Genomic DNA, 19,001 nt, shown 5'->3' with positions numbered 1-19,001 from the left:
AAACACTGTAGTCTGCTCAATTCATTGTGGTCAGATCCAGAGGTGACACTGGACACTAAATTCAATTTCCATTTTGAAAATGCCCCAACTACAACTTAGGCCATATGGAAAATGGGTAGATTGGATCCCAAACCTTATTGCCAGCACTTCAGAATGTTGAAAATGCAAATTGCTCCATTTCTGTTGGAGACCGGTGGCTTCACAGACAGACCTTCTTTTCCTGCCACAGGCAGGAAGTCTTTTTCAAACATTCAGCCGTGTTGTGTGCGCTGATTGAGAGGCTGGGCAATCCATAATGTCGCCAGATGATTTTCTTATTGATAAATGGAGCAATATATTTTGCTTTATCGTCTCCCTCCCCCTCTTCCATTTTCAAGACTAAAAATTAGGGCATGTCTTCCTTCCCGGCACAAAATTGTTTTACTTTATCATAGCCAATCTTATTGTAAATTCATAAAAGCATCTAGAGACTGTATACTAAATTAAAGATGTTTCAAAACAATGATGTTTCCTGAAAATCATGTGCAGCTTTATTGCAAAAGTGCTAAGAACTGGAAGTTTCTGCATGACTCAGACTTGGTCCCCTATCCGGGGTTACAGAAAGTGAGTTAAGTAGGTTCCTCTGGCCTTTGGTGAGGGAAAAGTGTGCAAAGAAACAGTACTTACCCTACAGACAACCGCTTGTCCCATCCTGATGAGTGCCAGCTGCTGACACAAAGAACTCAGAAGCCAGGGCTCAAAGGGATTGCCTATTGCATTTTTAATCACAAAGGAGTCTAGACTTAAATCTTTCATAACTGAACTCATATTGTAATCCATTACATGTAATTCATATTAGCTTGCATTTTTGGCATTATGGTGGCAGCTGTGTAGAATATTTGTTTTGCTTATTTAGAATTGAATTGCAGCATTCTAAAGCAAGCAGCAATGGTAGCTAATAGTAGATGCTGCCTAGCCCCTACAGTTTTATACTTGCCAATAAGTCCCCATTGCAGGAGACCCTGTCCCCCGAAGAGGAACATGCACCTTGCCAACTATGGGAGAAGGGCCCTTTTCTAAATCACTGCTGGACCTGCTTCTCTCTCCTGTTTGTTCTGTGTGCACCTAGCTGGGACTGGGAGCTTGCTGAGGACAGCCGGGTTTGAATTATCCAGCCCCACATGGTGTCTGGTGTACGATTAGAGCACAGTAACATCTCCTGAATGAGGAAAATACACATCTCATTCCTTCCCCTTCCTTCCCTCTCTCTCCTCTCCCAACCTTCACCCTACCCTTTGTCCTTTACTTCCTTCCTAGGCAAAGCAGGAAGAATGCCAGCTCTGCCTCCCAGGAGTCCTGGGAGCAAAGCTGCCCCCCTGGCGAAGGCTTCCAGAGTGCCAAGGAGAACCCCAGGTACTCCAGCTACCAGGGATCCAGAAACGGCTACCTGGGTGGTCATGGCTTCAACGCAAGGGTCATGCTGGAGACCCAGGAGCTCCTGCGCCAGGAACAGAGGCGGAAGGAGCAGCAGATGAAGAAGCTGCCCCCTCCCGAGGGGCCCAGCAACTATGACTCATATAAGAAAGTGCAGGACCCCAACTACCCCCCTCCCAAGGGGCCCTTCCGGCAAGATGTGCCCCCATCCCCTTCTCAGGTTGCCAGGCTGAACAGACTCCAGACACCCGAGAAGGGGAGGCCCTTCTACTCCTGAGCACGAGGACAACGGAGGCTTCATGTCACGCAATAAAGGACATTTTCCTATGAAGACTTGTATTTTGGGGAGTTTTTTAAACTTTGATGGTACTATGGGATATTTCTGTTGTTGGTATCAGTGCCTTTAAGCAGTATGGGCAAAGAAATGGAAGGCCTTAACGTCTTTGCCACTGTGTCTCAATCGTCTGTTTCATGGAAGGGTTTTCCACCACTGACAATCATCTGTTCCAGGCATTCATCCGCTCTGCATCTCTCTGATGGACCAGGAGTGTTGGCCCCATGTATCTGATGATCATGGCTTTGTTGTTACAGCTCCTTATGAATTAACTTGAAGCTGAGGGAATTGCTGATGGCTCTCTTTTTCCTCTGCTTTTCTTAGCTGTAAGGCAGCATTGAGATTTCTGGTAGATGAAAGTGGGTGACATACACCAAACACTGGGGCTTTCCAGTGCTTCACAGCACAGTCATTTCTAGTATTTGTAATATGTATGCATTTCCCTTTTCTTTCTCAGCTCCTTGTAAAAGGAAAATTCTGTCATCCTATTAAAGAAGTCAAGCCATATTCCAACACCGTTGGTTATCAGGGGAGTCCTTTTGTAACTGCCTTAGAACTCAACATTACCAATAAAATGACAATTCTAGTCTGTGTTTATAAATACACTTGTTCGGTCATGTTCTTGACACATGCTGAGTCAACACAGTCTTGTGTGGGGAACGAGGGGCGTGGGGGTGGCCTGCCTGTCGGCCCTCAGTGCACTGTAAGGAGGTGAGAGCTGAGAAAACAACCCTCCCAGGAGGAGCTGTGGGCCAGTCCACAAAGTCATTATTTTAATTAGTTTTTGTTGTGACAGGTTGGTAAGGAGGGCAGAGTGGGATGATAAATCACACAGTCATTTTTGGATTCTTAAAAATTGATGTTGCTACAGTTTTTAAGGTTGGTTGGAATTGATATTTGTCTTGTGCACCCATACACTGTATCCCTACCTGGCAATGCCACATTAATAAATGATTCCACCATAAAACATAAAAGACAAATAAGGGAAAAGCCACTGCACATCACGCAGAGAACATTTTGGTGTCCCAAAACAGTGGTAACAAAAGATTGCACTCATGTCAATATTTTAATACACGTGTGGGTCACGAGGTCCTTGGATGCTCCCGATGTTCATCTGTTGGCCTAAACGTCCTGTATTGTAAACCGTGGCTGGCTTGCTAAAGTGCCTGCAAATCCCAATGTGACAAAAAGCTTGAGATGAAAACTCAGTGTCTTGTGTATTAACAAAAAGAAAGAGAAACAAAGACAAGTATTGATATGCCTATTTTTTTTTTACTGGCACATTGTATTTTTGTGTCGACTTGTTTTTAGAAAATATGTGAAGTGTCCACACATACCTGTGTCTCTTTTGCATTTCTGTGTAATGGCTCAGTTTGTTAATGTTCAACAATGTTTAAATGGTATTACCAATGTAAGCGCGGTGACCTTGGGTGACAGTGGCTCTTTCTCACAGCCTTCCCTGAGCTGTGCGAAACAGCTTTCCCTGTACATATGAGACTTCTAATAAAAGGCATATTTCTTCCTGTTCTTTGTGGTGTCCATAGTTTTCCTGTGGAGTGTCTCCTAGCTGTTTTTTTTTTTTTAAGTATATTAACAGATGTCATTTTTTAAACCATATTTAGTGAAAATGGAAAGTTTCTTCATACCTTTTTGTGTGCATGCACGGAAGTGGGTGATTGATTGCTTATCTGAACACCTGAGGAGAAAGGGGACAGGAAAGACAAGAGCTGCTTCTTAACAAGACCACTGGATGACCCTGGCAGCCCAAAGAGGGATATGGGGAGTTCTGAAGAGAAGCAGCCAATGTGCTGGAAGGAAATAAGAGTCATACAGAACTCTACACATTCCCATTGCTGCCTTTGCTCCCCTGGCACCATGTTGGCAGGCCAGATGTTTTCATTGAGTCTTTGCCTCACATACTGTGAGCCCAGAGAAAAGGCCTAATTCTAGTCTGCTTCCAACCTAGTGATTTTTCAAATCACAGGGAAGCCTTTGCTATTTCTTTTTGATGAATATGTGTTACTATTTGTATGGTGTTTGAAGGCATAAAGTGTGATACTACCCTGACTATGTCTTGTGCACAGATATAGGCGATGTGGTTCCCATGCAAAGAGCAAGTTTACAAGGACCCATCCAAAATGCTATGGTGAGGGAGACCTGCTATCAGTTGGTTCTCATGGCCACCCTCATCCTGTTGTGGAATCTAAGTTCTAGCACCTCAAGATTAGTAACGAGTGTGCATGGCAGCCAAGGCAATAGCACATTTTGGTTCTGATGTACAGGCCAGGTATGGGAAAGTAGAAAAGGAAAGATGGACAGATTGCTAATGTTCTCACTGACCATAAGCCCCATTGCAAATGCCAAGGTTATTTGTCTCAACTGACAGCCAGAGGCAGAGCAGGAGAGGTAATATCAAATGTAATAGGGACCCATGTCACAAAGAAATTTGTGGATGAAAACTGACAATTTGAGCTGAAGTGGGAAGAGAAGTAGGAATAGAGACAAGGAAGCATGGGAGGGAAAATATACTCCATCGCTCTTGTCTAAATGAACTGATTTCCTGTGCCCAGTCTTCACAAGGACTTGAGGGAGTCACCTGGGAGAGAGTGTCCCAAAGTAGAGCCAGCTGGGCACTGTCAAGACATGTGCTGGACTCTGCCCAGCATGATCAGAGAGAAGCCTCCATACTATGAAGTGGGCCAGGTGGGAACCCTGGGGCCATCCTCAGATGGGGATGCAGCAAGATAATCGTACTGTGGCATTATTACCACTCTTAGTTCATTAAGATCCTAAACAGCATTTTAATTATTAAAATAATGTAATCAGCTTCACATCACTATAATAAAACACCTGACACAGGCTACTTAGGAAGTAAAGAAAGTTTTATGGCTGGGCATGGTGGTGGCTTAAGCCCATAATCCTGGCTACTTGGAAGGTGGAGATCTGCATCATTGTTTGTGGTTCAAGGCCAGCCTAGTCAAAATTCACAGGACTCAGTGTCAACCAATGGCTGGATGCACAGTGGTAAATGCAAGACCCTGTCTCAAAATAAAGAAAGCAAAAGGGACTAGAAGCATGGCTCAAATGGTAGAGCACCTGCCTAGCGAACATAAGGCTCTGAATTCAAACCCCAGTACTATCGAGAGAGAGAGAGAGAGAGAGCGCCCATGAAACTCCACTTCTTAAAGGTTCTACCACTTACCAATATTGCCATTCTGGGGATGAAACCTCTAACACATGGACCTTTGGGGAACACTCATCAAAGCCATAACAGTCTATGTTATATGTAATTTAAGAACTCTCTTTGTGATCAGTTAGAACAAAGAGCTCAGAAGTCAAAGCATCCCACAATCAACAAGACTGTTTCAGGGAGGAGAGGAGGATCTGGACTTCTCAAGTTTTCTACCAAAGAAGTCAAATATATCAAATCAAAAAGAATAAATCAAATGAATGTTCTTTTCACTGAGCAGGGGCAGTCGGTTTTATTCCAAACCCATTTTGTAAGCAGGTGGGGGGCTCAGAGTGGCTCAAGTGGTAAGGTGCCTGCCTAACAAGTGCAAGGCCCTGAGTTCAAACCCCAGTACCACCAAAAAACAAAAAGTGCTCACCATTTTGTGAACAGGTAGAAGATGCTCACAGACTGGCCCCTCTGTTGGTAGTGGTCTTCATGATCGTCCACCATGATTTGGTTATTTTAACGTGTTCCTATTTCATCCTGTGATTTCTTGCAATTCAGGAGTTACCATCCACCTCTTATTCCAGTCAAAACCAACATAAGATTAACCAGACACAACTTTGTTTTCTGGCTTTGTTTGCAGAACATGTCACCAAGATTCTACTAACTACCTCTGGGTGACAAATGTTCTCCTTTGGATAGCATAGTGTGCCATAAATTTAAACGTCTATTTAGCAATCAGCTCTATTTTCCTTTTTTTTGGGGAACAAAGATTACTCCAATGATGACATGTCAGGTAAGGAGATAATCTTCTTTTCTTACTTCAGAGACAGGATATCATCTTAATAAGGCAGTTAATAAGAGTGTTCACAGGTCAGAGAGTGAGAATGACGGAGATGCTTTAATGGAAAACCACCTTCAGCTCTCAGTAATGATTAGATCACAAAAGCTGGTTGAATTAAATTGACTTTTTTTTTTTAATGTGTGGGGGGGGGATGAGGGTTGTTATTCTGAATATTAGCTTTTTATCCCCCCTCTTAAAAACAAGAAATTGATATTCTGTCTCTGAGCTCTTGGGTAAAAGGGGTTGCCACTGTCCATTTCTCCTTAGATGGATTCCTACCTCCAATCACCTTCCCAGCCAGCCTTCCTCCTCCTCCTCAACCTCTTCTTCCACTTTCATTTTCCTTTTACAATGTAAAAAGTTTATGGTGTCCTTTGTTCATGAATGTAATTTCTCTATGTTAGGTCCGGTAACAGGGAATTTAACTTTTTAAGGGTTCCATTGTGAGTTCCCTAGATTTGGAAGTAATCCTTTGCTTACAAGGATAGTCACTCTTCCTTTCAATTTCTTTCCCCTTCCTGTGTTCAGGTCTAAACGATCAGATTTTATTTTCTGATTCTTTTTTGAGCAAACTCTATCCACCACCTTCGCTGCTGTTCTCCAGAAGAGTCTATTTGACTACTGAACATGGGAAAAGTGCAGGCACAAAGCTCTCATCCTCCCACACTGGAGTGGAACAATGACTCATCGTTCTCGCTTAGCATTTATTTGCTTCCAGGATCAATTAAACGTGTGAAAACACCCTTTCTTTGCATTGCTGCTGATTCATCTTGCACTACGGCTGGCTTAGAAAAGCCATTTGGAGTTGGCTCCTCTGCCCTGGGTATGCCTCACCGTGAGCTCATTCTTTTGGATGTCACCAACCTTGAAGGGTCAATAACCTGCTGGAAAATGGCACTGTTAGCAGGAGCCACTCTTCTCCTAAAGGCAAATCCTCCTTGTCTCTACAGGCAAGTCTGCCTCTTGCTAGGCTCCTTCTGAAACTGAAGTTTGGCTTTCATGAAGGATTTTATGATGCAAATATTTTAAGTAAAACTTTGAAGGTTTTGCCATTAAAAACAGTCTCATATGGCTCAGGGCCCAGCCGACTGCAAACTACAAGGGGGAACAGTGCCATATATCACTGGCAAGTGACAGGAAGGAAAACACAAATTTCTAAACCGATTGTGACCTCGGCTAAGGATCCAGTTTCTGGGTTCCCTTCATCTCTGACTTGTTTTTCTTCAACTCTTGTTCTGAGCAGCTACATGGGTATCACAGTTGCTTATGTTGAGTTGAAATGGGAAAATAAATCTCATCATTCAACAATCCAGAGGTGGGTCGAATTGGGGCTCACCAATGATCACGGGGTACTGTGGGATATAGCCATCCTGGGACACCTCAAAGTGAATTTGTTCTACACACACCCTGACTTGCAACTTCATTTCCAGATTTTTCTGAATTTACCTGCATGGCTTAATTTTCATCTGTGCCTAAAGAGCTCCCTTTCTGGTCCACACAACCAAAAGCACTCCCACAACCCACAATGGGTGTCCACAGCTGCTGCTGACTTCCTACTTTATTGGGTTAATTTATTGGTGTAGTGCTTTAGAACCTGTAAAACACATCTTTTTGAGTCCCTGGACACTCCGGAGCAGGGCAGAGAAATGACAGTCCAAGGTGACACCTGAGGGAACTGAGACTCCAGGAGTTGGTGGCTTGCCAGTTGGTCATGGCCTAGTCAGAACACAAACCCATTGTCCTGACTGCATCCTACTGTTGTGATGTGAAGATTTGATCAAAATGAAAGGTGTTTTTAACAATTTTAAATTACTTGCTTCCTTGGCAGGGAAAATGAACACAACATAATCTATAAGTTAGAAAATTAGTATACTTTGGAAAGAAATTTTATTATTCATAATACTATCCATATACACTTGAAAGTTACATATGAATATACACACGCATACCTAGATACAAATGATGACTTTTTCCCTAGCAGGCACAGTGTGTCATATAGTTAAAATGTCTATTGAAATAGAGGAAGGCCATGAGGACTTGCAGACCCAGGGCTGTCCCTTGTGGGTGACCCTCGTTTCAAGATGTCTACTTTGAAGGATGGAGGCATGGCTCAAGTGGTAGAGCACCTGCCTAGAAAGTTTGAGGCCCTGAGTTCAAATCCCAGTACAACTAAAAAAAAAAAAAGGTGTCTCCTTTGCTTTATTGTGTAAGATTCTGAGACCCCAAGGTGTTCATTTTTAAGCCAAGTTTTAATGGTGAGAAAATGAAGAGGCAAAGGAGATTGAACACAGTGAACACGAAGCAGGAAGGCAGTAGAACGCACGCAGAGAGGCCCCAGCAAGAAGCCATTCCCTGCAGTTGGGTTTCCGAAGCAGATGCAAGGGAGACCCTGAATGCTAATCCAAAATAGAAAAGCTGGTTGAGAGATTATGAAACAATAACAATTTGCATTAAATCATCAGCTGCTTTCAGCACAGATGGAAAAGCCTGTTACAAAATGTTGTAAGACATTTGCAATGGGTTTCAGGGTGGACACACATTAAAAACATTCTTGAGCTTTTCACGTTGGGAATAAAAATGGAAATCCTTTTTAGTGAGGCTTTGTGCTTTACATATTCTTTTTCTTTGTGTTATTTTACTTTGGATAAAAACATGACATAAGGAATAGCCAAAGGGAAATGATCCATTTACAGAGTTGGAGAGAGAGAATTTATCTTCAAAGAGGTAGAATATTAATTATGCACAGAAAGAAACTTTTGGCTCTGAGACGTTCCCAATGAAGCGAGCGGCTTATTTCACTCAAGATCCTAATTAAACACAGTTGTGAAAGCTCACAGAGAAAGGCTGGCATTGGGCAGAGGTGGGGTGGCTCACCAGGACCCTAGATCCTCTCCCTGATGCTTGGGCTGCAGTGAAGTTCCTGTCCATCAACCACTAGCAGAGGCTTCTCCCCCATGACTCCATTAACTGCAACGCAGGGCTGTGAGGCCGAGCCAGGAGGAGATGCTACAGCCTGTCTCTTCTGATCCCACCCCCTGAGAGAAGACACCAGACAGCCACAGACTCTCAGCACCGGGAAGAGCTGACTGGTCCACCCAGGAAAACAAGTTTCCAAAAACTAAGCCGGTTGAATCCTGAACAAAGCACTTCCTTTGGCTCCAGCTCTCCTTCCCTAAGCCAGGAAATTGCTCTCCCTTCATTAGGGGACACTTCATTAGGGGACTGCTAGGCTCTCATTGGCTACTGGGCACACGGTTAGCATCTTCAGCTGTGGGTCCTAAATCCTTCTAGGTGTTCCCTCTGGATTAGTTGAACATCATGGATATCCTGTTTGTGCGATTTGTCCAAGGTAATCAATAAGCCCTGAAGAGGCTAGCACTGATTTTAAAAGAAGATGCCATTGTATAGGACCTGGAGTCACTTTAGAAAAATAATTATCTTCTATTCAGTCAGTCAGTCAGTCATTCATTCACTCCCTTGATCATTCACACATAGCTCCCACTGTGCGTCTGGGAATTTGCTAGAGGACAACGCAGTCGTGTTCTTTGGGGAATGGCTTCTTCTATGGGGCACATCCAGAGGGCGAAGCTTGGCAGGACTCGGGGATAGTAAATGGTGATGGCGCTGCCAGTGCGGGGGCGCAGAAGATGGAGAGGGGAGGGAAGACCGGTGGACATGGTCCCACCAGGGGCCACCACGGAGACGCGGGTGGTCGTGGGGTGGGAGACAGGCCTCATGTGGTGAGGCTGTTGGAGAACTGAGGGTGCCGGAAAGATCTTCCTGACGGGTATAGAAGTCAAAATCAACAACAAATACGATTAAGACGGGGTGCAGGTGCTAAAAATCTTCAGAGCATGAAGAGCTGGAGTAGACTTCACAAGGAGTTAAGGAACAGCCTAATTAGCAAGCTTCAGAGGAGGAGCATGGGTGGGTTTATCCGGAAGGGAGAGTAATGTCCCGGAAGTGTCACCTATCCCAAGTCCAAGCCCGAAATATGCAGTGTGAGTGAACGCCAGCCAGCACCGGAAGTGTGGTGTGGATTAGAGCTAGGAGGGGAGAGCTTTGGGAGGGGGAGGGGGAGGGGAGGGGAGAGGAGGGGGGAGGAAGGGCAAGGGGAAGGGGAGGGGAAGGAGGGGAAGGGGGAAGAAGGGCAGGGGGAGGGGAGGGGGAAGGGGGGAGGGGAGGGAGAAGAGGGGGAAGAGGGGGAGGGGAGGGAGAAGAGGGGGAGGGGAGGGGGAAGAGGGGGAGGGGAGGGAGAAGAGGGGGAGGGGAGGGGGAAGAGGAGGAGGGGAGGGAGAAGAGGGGGAGAGGGGGGGAAGAGGGAGAGATGCACAGCACAGGAGGAGCTCTGTGGGCTCTGGGGCAGAAGCAGAAGTTCATTTCTTACTGTAGTCTGCTTCTAAGGGGCCTCCTGGGCCCTCAGCCAGGGGCAGGATGCTCCCTGCATGTGCCTTGATGACAGACATCCTTATTCATTCAGGATTCCTTCATTGAGGGGCTGACAATTTGTTTATGGGGGAGCGTTCAGTGATGAACGGAAGAGTTTGCGCTATTCTTGTAAAAATGACAGTTCAAAGGCACAGTCATTAACCGAATAACAGACAACAGAGGTAGTGTGCAAACTGTGATTGGGGCTCTCAAAGCAAAGTTGCTATGAGAGAGTAACAGGGGGAGGCGACATAAAGTAAACCGGGGAGAAGGGCAGTGAAGGTTTGTGAAGCATGAAGTGTAAGCTCAGCCTTGAAGGATTCTGCAACCCAGAAAGAATTTGGAAATACTTCCAGACCCCGGAATGTGTATGCTCATGACACTGACATTTCATTTTTCTAGAAGCCGGCAAGAGAAACCCCCAAATCAGTCAGATTTGTGCCCCCAGCTATTAAAAATATAGTTTATAAGAGAAGAATTAAACCTAAGCACCCCCAAAATAGGGAAATGACTAAAAAAAATATGGTATAAAAATGTAGAAGTATGTTAGTTATTAAAATTAATGTTTATAATTAAATTCTATCACCACAATATATCATTCAAAGAAAGATACTGGAATGTCACATTGTGCCCATGGCATGATGGCATCTGTGTGCATATATACATGCATGCACAGATATACACACATACCACCAGCAGTAATAAGCCACTGCTGAACGTTCAGGTTAGAACATGTATTTACATTTTTATCTTCATCTCCATTAAAATAAACAAAATCAGAGGTTGGGCATGGTGACCTGCAATCCCAGCTATTTGGGAGGTGGACATCGGGAGGATCACAGTTTGAGGGTAGCCTGTACGGAAACCTAGCAAGACCCCCATCTCAATAAACAAGGCAGGAGTGGTGGAGCACATTATAATCCAGCTATGCAGGAGGTATAGGTAGAATGATCACAGTCCCAGGCCAGCTCCAGACAAATAGCCCAAGACTCTATCCAAAAAAATCACTAAAAGCAAAAAAGGGCTGGGAGCACGGATGAAACAGTAGAGCACCTGCCTAGCAAGCCCAATGCCCTGAGTTCAAAACCCCAAATGGCCAGAAAGAAAGAAAATAAACAAAATCCAACGTGGTTTTAAACTCCACATTTAAAAAAATTTGGTTCCTTAAATCCTTTCCTTCACTATTTGGTCTGAGCCATGCCCCACGTGGTGAGCATTCAGTGTTTGCTAAATGCTCAGCTCACCCAGGACCTCTGTGTGTGGTGGAAGAACATCTCAGGCCAGAACAGGACCAGATCACCTGGAATGAGGTGAAAGAGGAGAGACTCGAACTTGGCTGGTACAGGGAGCAGGTGAAAGCCTGTGTGTGACAAGCAGAAGTAGGGTTCAGGTTCCCAGGGAGCAGCTGTGTAAAGATGGGACTGGGGTCCAGAGTAACCAGGCAGTGAGGCTCGGCAGGCCAGTGGAGCTTGCTGCAGACACTTCACCATCAGCCACAATGGCTGAGGATAGGAGCCCCTGGCACTGGAGCATCAATTTCTCCATTCACCATGCTCTTGTGGAGCAAGCTTTTTCTTGCTCCTGTTACTACTGAACCTAACTGGCCTAACTGGGGGTGACTGGAGATGCAGAAAGGACAAACTATAGAAGACAGATATGCATAAAGTTGGGGCCAGGTGTGCTGGGTGCATGAATGGAGATGCACAGCAGCCTCGTTGCTTCTTTTATTCTTTTCATTTACTTTGCTTCTTTTCTTCTCTATTCTTTAAGGCCTTACTTCTAAAGTCTTTCTTTAAAACCTTGCTTCTTTTATATACTTTAAAGTCTCATTCCTTAGACTTACACTGTCCCATCTTTTCTCTTTAGCTTTCTTAAAGTCTTGGTGCTCAGACTTGCAGACAAACAACAGCAGCTGCGTCTAAAAACTGCATTAGCATAACTCTTAAAGACTTGGTCCTTAGACTTGCACTGTCCCATGTTCTCTTTAGCTTTTCTTTAGCTTAGCTTTTCTAAAGTCTATGTATATAGTTCTTGGTGCAGAAAGCTGCTCTGGTGGAGATACACAACAGCCAGCGTCAGCGGCAGCCAATCAAAATTCCCTATCAAAAAAAACCTCGTGTCCTCCTTCAGCGAGTCTTTTATATCCAATAGAAAACAACAAGGTGGAGTAACAGTTCTCGGGGAGGAGCATGACATTGTAACAAGAGAAACCTGCATTCCTCCTTCTCTGAACAACTTAGTAAAGCAGCTGTGTTGCTTCTTTTCTGTGGCTAGGGCCATGCCAAACTCAGCCTGTAGATCATGAGCACAACTGTGCTTGTGACAAGTTCTCATAGACTTCTCATGATCCACTCCACACACTCTTGTTGACAGTGTCAGGCACAGAGAGGAGTGTCAGGCACACTAGGGAACAAGTCACACAAAGTTTGCAGTTGGGGAATGTCTTGGGAGCATGGGCAGTGACAAACTCAGTAAAGAATGTTGTAGTGTGTTAAGTCATGTGTCATAAACAGCAGAGCAGAGCACAGGGGCTGAGCACATGGAGGTAACTGGTGGCCTGTAACATAGTGTATGTCACTGCATTAGCCATGTGGAAACTAGAAAGACCGTGGGTAGAGGTATCAGTAATGGGAATTCTAGAATGAAGGTAATCCTAGGAGTGAGTGATTTGGGTCATGGAATGGTAGATAATTGGAACACAGATCTTTAAGGAACAGAGAAGCAGGAGGATCTTCACTGTGAATATTGGGGTTACCATACATGATCATTGGTGAAAGTGACACTGAACCCATTAAGCCAGGGCAGAAATTCCTGAGGAGCAAGGGGCAGTGACATGATGGTATCCATAGCAAGATGATCATGGGGAGTGACCATCTCATGATGTGAGAGTCACAGGTGAGGTGGTTGTGACAAGTGGAAAAGGGTAAAAGAAGATGCCTGTGCTAGCTCTAGGCCAAGGAATAGAGGCGAGGCAGGTGTACAGCTGCCCCTTATGATGGCTGGAGGGAAGCCAGGTCCTCAGCTGGGTTTGGAGACAAAGCTCAGAGTGCAGGGCTATGAATGTTAGCAGTGGAGTTCTGAAGCACCGGAGGGGGTGGGGAAGAGCATCACAAACTGGAGGAAAGAAAGGAATTGAGACCAAAGCAGAGGTTGCACAAAGCTTTACCAAGTTTGCAGGGGGAGGCCCGAGGGGTGCTATGTTAGCTTTCCATCATGGTGATAAAATTGAGAAAATCAACTGAAAGGAGGGAAGATTTATTTTGGCTCATGGCTTTAGAGAGTTCAGTCCATGGTTGTTTGGCCCTGTTGTTTTGAGCTAGTGGTAAGGCGCCTCATGGTGGGAGGCATTTTGGTGGAGCTGCTCACCTCATGGTGGCCACAGGAAGAGGGCTCACTTTTATAACAGAGCTCCTCCCCTAAACCCATTAAGCTATGAATCCATCAATGGATTTGTCCACTGATGAGGCCAGAGCCCTCTTGATCCAGTCACTTTCCAAAGGTAACACCTCTGAACACGGCTGCACTAGGGACCAAGCCTTCAACACATGAGCTTTTTGGGGGACATTTTAGATCAGAATCATAATAGGTGCCCTGGAAATCTGGGGCTTCTCTGAGAATTGCCATAAACAAGGAAAAAGGTTACAATGGTGGTAAGGCTGTGAATATAGAAGAGAAGTAGGAGGAGGGCTCTGTGGCTCCCTTTTAACTCCTATTAGTGTAAGTGAGGAGATCCACAGCTGCAATATCATAGTCTACACTGGAGACTTCTTTTGACTCTAATGGTAGAGACATGGTCTTTCCAAAAGGGCACTAAGACACACTTTTGATCCTTGTGGGGAGTGCCCAGGGCCCAGTGGGTTGATTTGATGATGTTTGAGGAAGTTTTCCTGAGGAACAAGAGAGAAATAGGGTAAGTATGTATTAGCAAAATGAGGGTAGTAATGGCAGCAATTGCAGAAATCCTAAGAAATGCAACTGAATTTTCTGAGGGGCAGCTTGGTTTATCTTGAAATCAGTGAATTCATTGCAAGACATTGGGTTCTGCTAATGGCAAGATCTTCTCTTGGCAGACTTGTGTATGTCAGTCTGCATCTTCTGAGAAGCAGACATGGAAATGAGATTGGGTGTGAAATAGATTATTTGAGGGGAGTATTGGTGAGGTATAACATGGTAGGAGCCAGAGAGGCCTTGGAGTCATCAGACCACAGTGCAATTATGACTGCTGTGGAGAAGAAAGTTAGGAAGAAAGGCCATAATATATGGTGAAGTGCTAGGAAAGCTTGATAAGGTCAATGGGGAGTCCTTGAGCCAAAGACACCCTTCAGAGGGACGCCAGAATGGGTCTTCCTAAGTATCTCCATGGCATTGGGTCATTGGCTGGGGGAAGCTCATGGAAGGCATAGCTTCAGCACAAAGACAGGGTGGATTTCAGAGGGCAGTGCTGAGATTCATGGTCAACTATCATCAGTCACTCTAGTTGAGGATCTTAGGGACTCCTCTTCACGGTGATTATGTCATGAATTGATTTTCCATTCATGATGATGCCTTGAACCATCTGCATTCCATCCATCAACCTAGTAGACTTGATACTGACCTAACCACTTCGTGTTGTTTGGGATGCCTTTCTACCTGGTCCAGGTAGTTTAAAACATAGTTGGACCTGGGTACTAGAACCCAGGGAATACTGCCTAACCATGTGACATCAGCTGCATCTACTCTGCACCTGAAACAGTTCTCCTCACTGGCCCCCCCACCCCAAGTTATGGATAAAGTAATTGAATGTTTGAATTGGCTCCTCTCTAGGAGTAACTTTCTCACTTTCAGTTATTAATCATTCCATGTTCGTGTTCAATAAGTATGGTCCAATGGGTTCAAAATAATTGACCAAGCTTATTTTGACTGCTCTCCAGCTCTACTTGCTTAGTGAAAATGTATTAGGATTGATCAGTGATTTGTTTATTTTGATTTGATATGTACAGACATTGTATGCTGATTATACAATACAACCAAATTTATGACACATCCATCACAATCCATGCAGTGTCTTAGACCCTCCGAGCTTTTTCATCATACAACTGAAAGGTTGCATTCTTTGATCAACACATCCTCATTTGCCCCATACCAAGCCCCTGGCAGCCATCATTCTACACTTGCTTCTGTGAGTTCAACTCATTTCAGATTCTACATATAAGTTAGATCATTGCATGCCTATTAACAAATTACTGTAGCATAGTTATTTTTAATATTTCTGCCTTTTAACTTTATACTAGAGTTCAAAGTAATTTAACATGCCATCATTACAGTATTAGAGCATTCTGAATTTGACTATATATTTATCTTCAGTTTTATACTTTAATGTTTTCCTTTTTTTATTAAGTGTACATTAATTGTACAAAGGGCTTTCATTATATTTCCATACATTTACATAATATTCTCATATATTCACCTCCTCTATTATTCCTTTTCTGCTCTTCCCCCTGCACCCTTTTCCCCTTCCACATCTCTAGTAGTTGTTAATTTTCCCCTTTTATTTTCATGTCCCCCTAGATTCAACATATGAAAGAAAACGTGATTTGTTTGTGTGTGGGACTGACTTATTTCACTTAACAAGATGATCTCCAGTTTCATCCATTTTCCAGAAAGTGACATGACTTCATTCTTCTTTGGGATGGAATAAAGTTCCACTATGTGTACATACCATGTTTTCTTTATCTATTCATCTTTATCTAGATAAAGCTGATTCCATAATTTGACTATGATTTATACAGCCACAATAAACCTAGATATGAAGGTATTTTGTAGTAAGCTGACTTTGATACTTTTGGGTATATACCCAGAAGTAGCATGACTGCATCATACGGGAGTTCTGTTTTTTATTTTTTGAGGAACCTCCATACTGATTTCCGTAGTGGCAAGACTAATTTACATTCCCACTAGCAGTGAATAAGTGTTCCTCCCCACCACCTCCAACACACCACATTTCCCACACATTTGTTGTTTGTTTTCTTGATGACAGCCATTTGACTGGGATGTGATGGAATCCCAGTGTAGTTTGATTTGCATTTCCCTGATTGCTGAGGATGTTAAACAAGTTTTCATGTATTTATTGAACATTTGTGCTTCTTTGTTTGAAAAGAGTCTGTTCCGTTCCATTGTCCCTTTATTAATTGGATTATTTTCTCCCATTTTTTTTTAGTTCTCTATATATTATAAATATTAATCCCTGACAGGTGAATATCTAGCAAAGATTTTCTCCCATTTTTTGGACTGTCTCTTAACTGCTAATAATTCTCTTTCTGTGTAGAAACTTCTTAATTTGATGCAATCTCATTTTTCAATCCTTGCTCTTATTCTAATAAATTGGAAAATCTAGAAGAAATGGATAAATTTCTAGACACATATGAACTGCCAAAATTGGACCAGAAAGTTACAAAAAAAAAAAAAAGCTTAGGACTGGATGGTACTAACCCTCAAAGAACGAGCACACCTGCTTCTCAAACTATTCCACAAAATAAAAAGAGAAGGAACACTTCAAAGGCATTCTATGAAGCCAGTATAACCATTTCCAATATATTGGAATACACATTTAAAAATGTTACCGAATGATCCTCTGAGTTTCAGTGATGTCTATTGTAATAGAACCTTTTATCTCTAATTTTATGAATTTTTGTTTTATTTCTTTTTCTCTTGGTTAGAGTGGCTAGGGATTTGTCAGTCTCGCTTTTTCCTTTTAAAGAACCCACTCTGTTTCACTGATCCTTTTTATACTTTTTTATTTTCTATACAATTAATTTCAGCTCTAGTCTTCATTATTGCTACTGATTTTGGGATTGTATTGTTCTTATTTTTTCTTGAGGTACATCATTATGAGATTTATTTGAGATCTCTGATTTTTTAATGTTGGAATTTATAGATATGAACACCCCACTTAGAACCACTGCCATTGTATCTCACAGGTTCTAGTATGGCATGTTTTCATTTTCATTTTATTGTAGGAATTTTTAAATTTCCCTACCTATTTCTTCAATGACCTACTGATCATTCAAAAGTGTTTTGTTCAATCTTATTATGCTTGACTATTTTATGTAGTTTCTCTGGCTGTGAATTTCTAGTGTTGTTCCATTGTGATCTGACAAACTATAAGAAATTATTTCAATTTTCTTGTATTTGTTAAGACTTCTTTTATAGACTAAACTATGACCCACTTTGGAGAAAGTTCCATGGGCTGCTGAGAAGAATGTGTATTCTGTGGTTTTTGTCTGTTGCATTCCTTTGATCAATAGTATTGCTTAACTATAATGTGTCTTTCTTGATTTTTTTGTGTCTGAAGGACCTATTTATTGGTGACAGTAAGGTTTTAAATGCACCCATTATTGTATTGGGGTCTCTCTGTGCTTTGGTGTCCAGTAGTAGTAGGGTTACATTGTTATATCCTCTTGATGGATTTTCCCCTTATCAATGTTCAGTGACCTTTTTTGTCTTTTCTAAGTAATTTTGGTTTGAGGCCAGTTTTGTCAGATGTGAGTAGAAGTACTCCTGCTCACTTTCCTGATCCAGTTGCTTGGAATATCTTTTCCTATTCTTTCATTGAAGGCTGTGTTTGTCTTTGTCAGTGAGATGCATATCTTGTAGGAGGGAAACAATCTATTTTATTTTCAATCCAACGCACCCACTGTGTCTTTTAATTTGAGCATTGAGACCACTCACATTAAGTGTTACTATTGAAAAGTACATACTAATTCCTGTCATTTTTGTTTTTATGATATTGATTCTTTCTTAATCTTCATTTGCTAATCAACTATTCTAGTGAGGTTTATTCTTTTCCATCTTCTGATGGTTTTCTTCTTTTCCTCCTCCTCCTCCTCCTCCTCCTTCTTTTGGCAATACTAGACTTTAGAACTCAGCATCTCACACTTGCTAGGCAGGCACACTACCACTTGAGCCATTGCCCCAGCCTTTTTAGTTTTAGTTATTTTTCAAGTAAAATCTCATACTTTTGCCTATGGCTGGCCTTGTAATATGATCCTCCTGCTTCCACCCCCCTGCATAGCTGGGTTTACAGACACACACCACTACTTCTGGCCTGTTTGTTGAGATAGGGGTTGACCTATGACCTTGACTGCTGCCTCCTAAGTAGCTGGGATTCAGTCTGTGTCACCAGGCCTGGCCCCTATCTTCCTCTTCTGTGTGTAGGATTCCTTTCAGTACCTTCTGCAGTGCCTGTTTAGTCATCGTGGATTTCTTTAGTTTGTGTTTTCATGGAAGTTTTTAAATTTCTCTTTCAATTATGAAGGATAGCTTTGCTGGTCCCAGTAATTGAGGTTAGCAGTTACTTTCTTTCAGGGTTTGAAGTACATTATTCCATGCCCTCCTGGCTTTCAGAGTTTCTGTTAAAATCCTCTAAAGGGTTTGCCTTTACATGTGACGGGAGCTTTTCTCTTGCAGCTCTCAATATTCTTCTTTTTTCCATATACTTAATGTTTGAACTATAATATGACATGTGGAGGTTCATTTCAGGTTTTGTCTGTTTGGTATTCTAAAAACACCCCTGTATCTGGATGTCTTTTTCTTTCCTGAGATTTGGGAAATTTTCTGCTGTTATTTTATTGGGTATTTTTTCTGTGCCTTTAATTTGTACCTCTTCTTCTACATCAATGATTCATAGGTTTGGTCTTTTAATGGTGCCCCAGAGGTCTTTTTGTACGTTCTTATTTTTTTAAATTGTTTGAATATTCTAATTTGTCTACCTTATCTTCAAGCCCTGATAGTCTCTCTTTCATTTGATCCAGTCTGTTTGTGAAGCTTTC

The 19,001-nt window shown here is 42.8% G+C and overlaps 1 protein-coding gene across 30 annotated transcripts in view; it reads left to right on the top strand.

The window, feature by feature from the left end:
* The window catches only part of Pard3 (par-3 family cell polarity regulator), a 689,221-nt gene that overhangs the window by 611,386 nt on the left and 58,834 nt on the right, over window positions 1-19,001 (top strand). For 29 of the 30 annotated variants that reach the window (XM_074056355.1, XM_074056356.1, XM_074056354.1 and 26 more), the window contains one exon: window positions 1,297-3,274. The exons of the other annotated variant lie outside the window; for it this stretch is intronic. In XM_074056355.1, the coding sequence (XP_073912456.1) occupies window positions 1,297-1,690 (394 nt within the window). In that variant the 3' untranslated portion in view covers window positions 1,691-3,274. Of the gene's footprint in view, window positions 1-1,296; window positions 3,275-19,001 lie in introns of those variants that run through there. 30 annotated transcript variants of the gene reach the window in all.

This window comes from Castor canadensis, chromosome 15 (genome assembly GCF_047511655.1).
Source record: "Castor canadensis chromosome 15, mCasCan1.hap1v2, whole genome shotgun sequence".
Lineage (NCBI taxonomy): Eukaryota > Metazoa > Chordata > Mammalia > Rodentia > Castoridae > Castor > Castor canadensis.
The sequence above is the reverse complement of the archived record's forward strand: the minus strand, read 5'-3'. Positions and strand labels throughout refer to the sequence as shown.